The 10,549-nt window shown below is 41.6% G+C and overlaps 1 protein-coding gene across 1 annotated transcript; it reads left to right on the top strand.

The window, feature by feature from the left end:
* Window positions 1–2,779: 2,779 nt before the first annotated feature.
* Window positions 2,780–7,602, top strand: LOC119268031. The gene is made up of 5 exons (XM_037549522.1): window positions 2,780–2,980; window positions 5,099–5,243; window positions 6,692–6,743; window positions 6,903–7,019; window positions 7,199–7,602. The coding sequence occupies exons 2-5, from the start codon at window positions 5,225–5,227 to the stop codon at window positions 7,371–7,373; spliced, it is 363 nt and encodes a 120-aa protein (XP_037405419.1). The 5' UTR covers window positions 2,780–2,980; window positions 5,099–5,224; the 3' UTR covers window positions 7,374–7,602.
* The last annotated feature ends 2,947 nt before the right edge of the window (window positions 7,603–10,549 follow it).

The following is a 10,549-nucleotide window of genomic DNA, read 5'->3' as shown; positions in this document are numbered from 1 at the left end:
CTTCTCCGGCCCATTGTCTTTTGCTCCAAAAAATCCACAAAAAGTTTTGCTACGTTTCGACTTTGTTTGATATTGATTTCCTGCGATGTTAAAAACATGCAAAAATAGCAACTGGCACTTGGCACTATGTCTATAGCTTAGTACCCAAAAATGATATAAAATGACTATCAAATGATTATAAAACATCCAAGAATGATAATATAACAGCATGGAACAATAAAAAATTATAGATACGTTGGAGACGTGTCACCCCTCGCCAGCGCCACGGAAGAAGGAGGAATGGGCCACGATCGACTAGCGCGCCTTGCATCCCTTGTGGACCTCGGTGCGGTGTCGCTTGCATCGCCTCCCACTAGAATTGAAGCCTCGGGTGGCCCGACGACAAACACACCGGATTCGCCACCTCCGGTGCTACCGTCGCGCCGCCTGCACGCCCTCTTGGGACTTGCGGGAAGATGTGGAAGGGACCCCGCTCTAGCGTAGGCTGATACGTCCATTTTGCATCATGCTTTTATATTGATATTTATTGTGTTATGGGATGTTATTACACATTATATCACAATACTTACGCCTATTCTCTCTTATTTTATATGGTTTACATGAAGAGGGAGAATGCCGACAGCTGGAATTCTGGATTGGAAAAGGAGCAAATATTAGAGACCTATTCTGCACAACTCTAGAAGTCCTGAAACTTCACGGGGCATGTTTTTGGAATATATAAAAAATGTTGGGCGAAGTAACAACCAGAGGGGGACACCAGCCAGCCACAAGGGTGGAGGGCGCGCCCTACCCCCTTGGGTGCGCCCCCGACCTTGTGAGCCCCCTGGCAGGCCTCCGGTGCCCATCTTTGGCTATATGGTGTGTTTTGACCTAAAAAAATCAGAGGGAAGCTTTCGTGTCGTAGCGCCGCCGTCCCGAGGCGGAACCTGGGCAGAACCAATCTAGGGCTCCGGCGGAGCTGTTATGCTAGGGAAACATCCCTTTGCGAGGGGGAAATCGTCATCACCATCGATCCTATCATCTAGAGGGGGTCAATCTCCTTCAACATCTTCACCAGCATCATCTCCTCTCAAACTCTAGTTCATCTCTTGTATTCGATCTTGGTCCCAAAACTATAAATTGGTACCTGTGGGTTGCTAGTAGTGTTGATTACTCCTTATAGTTGATGCTAGTGGTTTATTCGGTGGAACATTATATTTTGGTATCCTTAATGATAATTAATACTCCTCCAATCTTGATCATAAATATGTTTTGTGAGTAGTTACATTTGTTCCCGAGGACATGGGAGAAGTCTTGTTATAGTTAATCATGTGAACTTGGTATTCGTTCGATATTTTGCTGAGATGTATGTTGTGTTTCCTCTAGTGGTGTTATGTGAACGTCACTACATGACACTTGACCATTATTTGGGCCTACGGGAAGGCATTGGGAATTAATACGTAGATGATGGGTTTATGGAGTGACAGAAGTTTAAACCCTAGTTTATGTGTTGCTTCGTAAGGGGCTGATTTGGATCCATATGTTTCATGCTATGGTTAAGTTTACCTTAATTCTTCTTTCATAGCTGTGGATGCTTGCGAGAGGGGTTAATCATAAGTGGGAGGCTTTTTCTAGAAAGGGCAGCACCCAAGCACCGGTCCACCTACATATCAAATTATCAAACTAATGAAGTCGAATCATATGAGCATGATGAAAACTAGCTTGACAACAATTCCCATGTGTCCTCGGGAGCGCTTTGCTTTATATAAGAGTTTGTCCCGGCAATATAAACTGACGTTCTTTTGCATTAAGATTTTGTGCATCCAACCATAAAAGCGCATGACAACCTCTGGTTCCCTCTGCGAAGAACATATCTTTTACTTCTATCTCCTATCCTTATACAAGAATCATGGTGATCATTACCTCTTCTTTTTACACATTTTCCTTTGGCAAGCACTCTATGTTGGAGAGACCCGCACTATTCGTCACCCTGGGTGAGGAATAGTTATTCTTCACTCCCCTCTATTTTACCATCAATGCATCGTAAATTTATGTTCCGTAAGTTTTGTCTTATTTCCGACGCAAAAAGGGACCGTAAGAAAAATATATAATCGCCGTATTTTTTTTATGTTATGTAAAATTACAAACGTAAAAACATAGTCTAAAATACAGGTAAACTGTAAATTTTCTTTTCTTATGACCTATATTTTTATTTTTTTATGTCAAATTTTACGTAGTGAATCAATAGGAATATAACTATTTGAATTTGAAACTAATTTAATTATAAGTTACTATTGATCATCCAGGGTGCAGAATAAGTTATTCTTCATCCGAGGTAATCTTACGATCGCTTTCTACATAAATTACGTTTAGAATATAAATAGTTACATGCATATTAATTCAATATGTAAAATTTTATATAAAAAAACAAAAATATAGGTTATAAGACCAGAAAAATCACATTTTATGTATGTTTTACACTATGTTTTTATATTCGTAATTTTACATAACATAAAATATTTTTTACGGCGAGTACATATTTTCTTACGTTCTCTTTTTATGTATGAAATAAGACATAATTTATGAAACGTAAAAATACGGTGCATTGATATCAAAATAAAGAGGGGTTGAAGAATAACTATTCCTCATCCAGAATGACGAATAGCGTGATTCTATATATATGTATGAAAGCATAGGACTGGACTATTTTGTTACCCGTAACAAAATATTATTCTGTTACCCTCGCGCCCTATATAGAGGCGCGTCCATTTTCTTCTTCCTGCGGCCGCCCGAACCCACCTCCGCCCAGCACGCTGCGTCGAACCCACCTGCACCCAGCGCGCCGCCGCCCGGATCCCACCGCCACCCTGCGTGCCGCTGGCCCTATCCTCCTCCTCCCAGGCACCTCCGCCACGATCCCCCTCCTCCTAGTGTGCCTCCCATCACCGCCCCCCGCCCCCAACTTGCCCTCGTGCAAGCCACCGCCGGCCACCTTCCTCCGGTGAGCAACCGCCATCCGCCTTCCTCGCGCGAGCCATAGCCGATCGCCTTCCTCCGGCGAGCAACCGCCAACCGCCTTCCTCCCGCAAGCCACTGTCGGCCGCCTTCCTCCGCCGCATCTGCCTTGGCGGGCCATGCCCTGTCTCCGCTATCGCCTCTGGTCACGCACCGCCCCATTCATGGCTAGCTTGCGTGTGGAACCTGCAAGTTCAACATTTGCACAATATTCAGTTCTTGTAGTACAAATGTCTCCCTCCTCCCACGCCATCGTCGGCACCCCTCACTAGCGCTCGGCCACAGCTTCACTCCCGTGCGCCACCCTCGGCTGTCGCGCCATGGCCTGCGCTCAGCGGCTGTGGGTGGAGCCGCTGGGTCGAGGAACTTTGCCTCGACAGTACAACAACACACTCTATTGTAGGTCGCGATAAGAGCTGCGCACAGGCCACCCCGTGTCCGCCCTCGATCCGTCTTAGTCATCTCCCTCTCATCCTCTCTCTATCTATGGTCTGAGTTTGTGTGTGCAGGGAGTGGGAGGAGATAGAGCAGGGGAGTGGGAGGCCCTTCCATGGAAAATCCGTTGGCATCTTCCATGGAGATTGCGACCTCTCTTGATTTTTGCTTGATGATTTCTCCTCTGGATCTGTAGACTGTAGTTCCTGCATAGCTGTGTCCTTTTTTCTAGTGTTCCACTTTCGATGTTGATGCATGTGTTTAATAACCCCACTGATACGAATTCTGAAAACAAGCTTTAGTACAAGAAAAATCGGTCGTTCAGTTCAATTCTGAATTATAAGTGTGTAAACACATCCTGCTTACACAGTAACTAATTAACTATGATAACCATGTTCAGACTTCTACAAATCCCAAAACTATGCAGAGTTAGGATTGTTACTACCTTGTTTCTTACTATTGATTCATTTTTTATGAGAAGGTATTAATATGGTACATGTAGTTGGACATCTCAATATACTGTAATGTGTTTTTTTGCATATTACCTTGAAATTATGTTAGCAATTCTGAATTGTGATTGTGCTTGAAACTGAAAATAATTCTGTAACTTCTCAAACCTCGTGGACTTGATGCTTAAAATACTTCCATAACGAATTGATTCTTGTTTCTTTCATGATCAGTTCAGCAAAAAAAAGTTCAGTCCAATTTCAAATTCTCATTTGAGTTTAGTCAAAGTTTCTCATTTTAGTTCAGTACAATATCCAAGTTTATTTCAGTTCAATTCTTATTTTAGTTTTAGTTCATTTCAATTCTTATTTTAGTCAATCTGTAGTCTATGGATTTTATTTGGCCTAGATTGCTAGATGTACTAACTTGTTGTGCCAAGGCAATCTAAAACATTAAGTGTTTCTATTGTAATTTGTTCATTGTTTCACGCCTTCCCGTAGATGCACGCCGCCCTGAGACGCGCGCCCACTGCCTCCCCGTCGACGTGCGCCACCATGCCTTCCTACAGACGCGCGCCGCTCTGCTGCCTCAGCGACCATGTCGTTCAAACTCAGCCACCTAGGCCGTTCAGTTGGCGGCGTTCCTACAGCTGCAGATGTGGTGCTGACAGTAGTAGGCGCTGGTTGTGTTGGGTAAAATGCCTAGGAGCTCCCATGATTTATACATGGAACCTAGATGATTCCGTTTCTTCATTCCCCCAAGTGCTTCAATGCTGGCTCCTTCTTGGCTGGCTCGATCGCTGCTGGGTTAGGTGGGCGTAGGTGTGGGTTTACATGGAAGCTGGCACCTCTCTTGTGTTATTTTCTCTAGCGTTTGAGAAATTGATACACTCTTTTTAATGCGTAATTTTATCTGCTCACAACCTGTTTGTATTAAAAGCCAAATAGCTTGAGAATAGAAACCTGTTCCAGCTTAGCTGAGAGGATTTTGAATCGTTGTGTGAGGAAGTGTGGACATGGCCTTGAGATAATGCATGCTGCTTTATTCATAAAGAGATGGTGCCGTTGATTTTATTCATAGGAAACTGAACCAAAACAGTGCTTGCTACTAGTGTTTGGAAATTATAATTACTAGAACTCTTATTTCTTACCCTTTTAATTGTTGGCTAATTCTTGTAAAAAGTAGTGGTTAATCTTGCTAATTACTTTGATGTGATGCCTAGGTGGTCAGTCCAGCTCCTGCAACCAACACAGGTCGTTACCCCCTTTGCCACAACGGCAGGAGCACAAATACCAGTGTGGTCGTCCTCAACCAGTTCCTTCACGCGGCCTCCGCGCAAGCCCTGCTCATGTATGCTGACACCAAAAGTACAACTCTTGTTACTCTCCTCGTACTTGCTCTTGCTTATTTTCTAATCAATAATTCCTATTGCTTCCTCTTGGGGAAAGGGATCCCATGTTGAATCTGTCTTGGTGCTCACCCGCTGTTTATATTCATCACCATAGTGTACGAAACATATGAAAACCACTCTAGCTTCGGGAGAAAATATAACCAGTACATGTGCAATTGCGTGAGAAGTTCCCTTATGAAAGTTCCTTGTAAACAAACCACATGAAAGTTCGTCAAGAAAAACTTTGTAAGTTCAAAACGGCTATAGGAAAACTTCGTAGGTTCAGATGGGTATAGAAAACTTTGTAAGTTCAAAATGGGCACGGCTAATAGTGCATGAATAAAAATTTTAAACCCAACAAAGTCCATGTTGGTCGGTCTACAGTGTGTTGTCAAGAAGGTTGTTGGCCTTGGAGGCCGACACTGGCTGATCATCTACCTTCCAATTATATTAGGCATATACCACTGAAACTGCAGGTCGCGGCCTCCTCCCACCGTAGGTGGTGCCCTCCTCCCACATAGCCTATTAGTTGGCGTACCGTGACCCCTCCTCGTATTTTGGTATGAATTTGATGAATCTTCATGATGCTCTGTTCTTATTCATCTAGAGATTTCTCCTCGGATTGATTGTTTGTATTGCTCTGTTCTTGTAATTTTGTAATTAGAAAACAGTAGTCAGTATTTTTTTATAAAAAGGTCACCGGATAAAAAAATGCAACAGTAGTTCAACACAATATCAAGGAGGGTGTGAGTTGGGTATGGTTACAGATGAAACATATGTGTCGAAAAGTTCACTTCGTCTACATACGTAAGTTCAAAAAATTGTCGTAGAGCTAGTTCAAAAGATTGTCAAAAGGCAAAATGGTTGTGCTAGTTCAATTTTTTCAGTCCATCTTCTGTATGCTATTTAGTACATCTAATTCCAAATTGTAAGTACAATTGCCTTCATGTTTTCCATCTTCATATAACACAAAATAGGCACTCGAGGATAAGGTGAGAATATATACTAATGAAATGCTTGGTGGCGTTGTCCATGTTTTGAATTTAAACCACTAGCTTTTTTATACACGAGGGCCTGTCCTGGGAGAGCCCTATATTGCCATGAGCACTACTGCTACAAACATTAATCCCCCATTGTCCGGCCCTATATTTTATCCTCGGTTCTTAGAAAAGCATGGAAATAGTTCTTTGTGTGTTAGAGTATCAGTTCATGTGCAGAAGAACATGTTACCTATATGAAAAAAACAACACTATACGAAGAGTAAATAGCATCAGTGAGTTCTAGCACCTATATTGCAAAAGTTCATTGACAAAAAAAATCAGTACAGTATGGTGCTTCAGTTCACTGATGCCATTTGCTTCATAGTTTCTCTGTTGTTTCAACTTTTATTTTACCCTTTTTGTCTGTAAATTCTGTTGTTTACAGATTATACACTATACACATGGTACTTTTACTGGGACCAGAGTATTACTTCCAGGCAAGTTCAAAATAAAACCCGCCACTCCTCATTCTATGAATGCGCGTTTGTGTGTCATGGCATCTTGTCTCTGTGTTGCATCATGTAGGATCCAAAAGGTGAAAAGATCCCTGCAGATCTCTGCAGTCTCTCAAGTTTATTTCATTCTTATTCGTCCAGGAAGCATGACAAGCACCACAAAAGGTCTCTCCCTCCCTTGGCTCCTTGCATTCCCTTCTCCTTGCAGACCAGGCCGGGCGCTGGGCCAACCACTTCGTCTGTCTACCTCCTTCCCCGGTGAGCCCATGCTCTTCTGCTCTTGACACTTTGAGCTGCCTGCAATTCTTTTCTCTATTCGAAATTCCCAAAGCATCAGTACTTTGTATCAGGATACACCATGTTATTTCTGCAAATTTCCGTTATGCTTGTATGTCCAAAATATGTACATTTACTACTTTTGATTTGTTGTAGTACAGAGAAGTTACCCTGTTGCGGGCTGACCTGGAGGCGGCTCCTCCACATCGACACAATTGCACGACCAACGTGCTACTGACCACGCAAGCTTCCTCAAGGAGCTCGTGCCCAACGATACCGAAAGGAAAAACTGCTCCAGTTTTGAACTTCTTATCCAGTCATGTTATTACTAAGTGAAAAATGGAAAGAAAGTGTATTGCAATTGATCTCTCTTAGACCCTGTCAATCCTCTATTTATCCTTTGTTTGCTTGTTTTTTGGCCTGTAATTCAAGAACTTTGACCTTCATAATTCTGTTTTTGGTTAATTTGTTATGCCCAGTACAAACCATTAAATCTGAAGAGGCTTCTAATAGCAAGAAAATGTGCAGTCGGTGTGGTGTATATGTCATTCATGTATGAAAATGTCAGTTTCGTGTGTATGTTATTCATGTACATGTATTATATGTGTGAATTTTTTTTATGTATATGATGATATGATTGCTACTTCTTCAAAGAAGGTATAGTACATGACAGCTTGATGTGCATACAAGATTAAAAACTGGTTTGAAACAAAAATATTGATCAGTACTAATTAAAAACAATGATCAGTTTGAAAAATAAAAGATGGTTAGGTTTTGGTATTCTGTGATTGAAAAATAAAAGATGGTTAGGTTTTGGTATTCTGTGACATTGACGTTCAAGAGTTAACGTCCAAGAAAATGTTCAAGTTCTGCAACTGATCTGTCAAGATGGGACAAGGAGGTCAGTCCAACAGGCGCATCTCAAGTGTCATGTCAGTGTGCCGCCCACCCATTGCCATGCCTCTCCGTCGCATGTCGTGTCGTGCCGCATTGCCATCAACCACCATTGTGGCTCAGCCCTATAGTGCTTCCATGATCACCACACGCAGCTTCCTTCTATCGTTGTCCTCGCACTGCTCTCCTCAATATTGGCACTGCAAAAAAACAGCAAGTTCACAATTAAAAAAGTTATAAGTTCAACACCACGTCCCAGATAAGTTTGAGAGAAAAGCTCAAACAAAATGAAACCCAATGAAAAATCAAATGGTAAAAGTTCAAGTCACAAAACAAGAGAAGTCCAAAACATCTTGCAAGAAAATTGAGTTAAAAAACAAACACATGAAATTATTTCCTTTTGAAAAAATATCATTTAGTTCGATGATATAAACCATGCAAGTTCGGGGACTATGATACCCAAAAAAACAGAGTGACGTCTAGTATGTGAAAACATGCTCAATACAAAACCACACGAACATCAGTGCAAGTACTCTTTTCTCGGAATCATTCAAAATTACTCTGAAAAATACCTCAGGACAAACACACATAGATCAGTATGAGTACTCTTTTTTTGGGACAGAAAAACAGCACGATGAGTCTCACCGTATTTCAAAATTACTCTTAAAAGATGGGAGCAAGTACAAAATCATAAAGACATCCGTTCAAAGTATTCTTTTTTTGAAACCATTCAAAACTACTCTGTGAAAAATACCTCATTACAAACATAGACATAGATCAGTACGAGTACTCTGTTTTTTTAGACACAAAAAAACAACACAATGGTTTCACCTTATTCAAAATTACTTTTAAACGGTTTCGAAGTAGAGAAAACGTTCAACATGACTAAGGTTCGCATTTTCGATAGCTATCCAATGGTATATTATTTGCCCCATTTCGACAAACTTTAAAAAAAACCGTGTTCAAAACCAATTTTAACCGTATTTGAATTCGTATTTAAACCGTAAAGAATTAGAAAAAACTTTCTATACGCAAAAGTTGCGCATTTTCCATACCTTTCCAACGCCGTCTCATTTGCATCAATCCGACAAACCGTTTGCAAAAAACAGTGAAAAAACATTTCGCCCAGAATTTCACCGTTTTCAAATTACTTTTAAATCATATAGAATTTGAAAAAATAGTAGATATATGGAAGATGCGGATCTTCACAAGCTTTCCAACGCCATATAATTTGCTCAATTCCGACAAACCGTTTGAAAATTAAGTCGAAAATACGATTCACGTTTTCGATTTAAATAAAAACGGTTTTTTCAAAACTGCTCTTGAATCATAATTTTTTGCAAAAACAAATTATAAGATTGTAATGTGGATGTCAAGAGCTTTCCAATGATATATTACACGCCCCGTTTCGACAAAAAAAATTACAAAAAAATTGAACTAAAGAAGACGATTTGTAACAGCAACAGAAAGCATCAGTTCAACCGCTCGAATTTCATCAGTTCAACCACTTGAACTCATCAGTTCAAGTATGGTAACAGAATAATATTCTGTTACGCGTAACACTCGGATGTAGGTTTTCATAAAGTATTATTGTTGACATTACCTTTGAGGTAAAAGGTTGGGAGGCGAAACTATAGGCCCCTATCTTTCTCTATGTCCGATTGAAACGTTGAACCCATAAGTATCGTGTGAGTGTTAGCAATTGTGAAAAATTAAATGATAGATGAGTATGTGGACTTGCTGAAAAGCTCTTATATTGACGCTTTCCGATGTTATGATAAATTGCAATTGCTTCAATCACAGAGACTATAGTTTGTTGGTTTTCAATGAAGTTTCTAATTCATACTTTACCGTGTGAACGAATTGTTAATTTAGCATAAGAATTTATATGGCATTATATGTTGCTGTTCTAAAGATGATCATGATGCTCTCATGTCTGTATTTTATTTTATCGACACCTCTATCTCTAATCATGTGGACATATTTTGTCGTGGTATTCTCACGGGGGGTGCAAGACGACATATGGCACAAGGTGGCTTCGTGTGAGGGCAAGACTGCTGCCGGAATATCCAGGGACGGGTATGCGAGTAGCACGCGCTAGTTTACCGAGGTTTAGGGCTCTCCGAAGAGATAACACCCCTACTCCTGCATGTCTGAGTATATATCTGGGGTGTACATCAGGTAGTACAAAGTGCTCCTAGAGCTGTATCTGAGGTCAGTGTCGCAGGCATCTGGCCTCGTATATATGCATATGAGCATAGGTGTGTGTGGCCGCATGTGCCTGAGCATGCATGAGTGAGTGTGTGTTTGAGAGTCCATCCTGGATGGATGTATGGATGGATGTGTGCCCATATATATAGGCATGGCTAGCTTAGAGAGTAAGCTATGTGGTGGCATGGGCAAGGCATGGTGGGGTGTCATGCTTGTCCCTTGGGTCACTTCATAAATAGTGCCAGGGGACAATTGACACTGTACATGATGGCTGGGGTGACACGTGAACAGTGCTGGGTACGGCCGTCAGGTCGGGGTCGCGCCAGGCTGCAGTTGACTTCGAGCAGCCGGCCTGGTGGAGGAGTCGGCAGCCAGCAGCCAACCTGGTGGAGCAGTCGGTAGGAGCG

Source organism: Triticum dicoccoides, chromosome 3A, assembly GCF_002162155.2.
Source record: "Triticum dicoccoides isolate Atlit2015 ecotype Zavitan chromosome 3A, WEW_v2.0, whole genome shotgun sequence".
In the NCBI taxonomy this organism is placed as follows: Eukaryota; Viridiplantae; Streptophyta; class Magnoliopsida; order Poales; family Poaceae; genus Triticum; species Triticum dicoccoides.
This window is presented reverse-complemented; position numbering and strand designations above follow the sequence as displayed.

Bases quoted from the DNA above. Each gene is read 5' to 3' on its own strand.
- LOC119268031 (XM_037549522.1), top strand. The intron at 6,744-6,902 runs GCAAGTTCAAAA...TTATTCGTCCAG, and splicing joins GACCAGAGTATTACTTCCAG to GAAGCATGACAAGCACCACA. The intron at 7,020-7,198 runs GTGAGCCCATGC...GTTGTAGTACAG, and splicing joins TCTGTCTACCTCCTTCCCCG to AGAAGTTACCCTGTTGCGGG.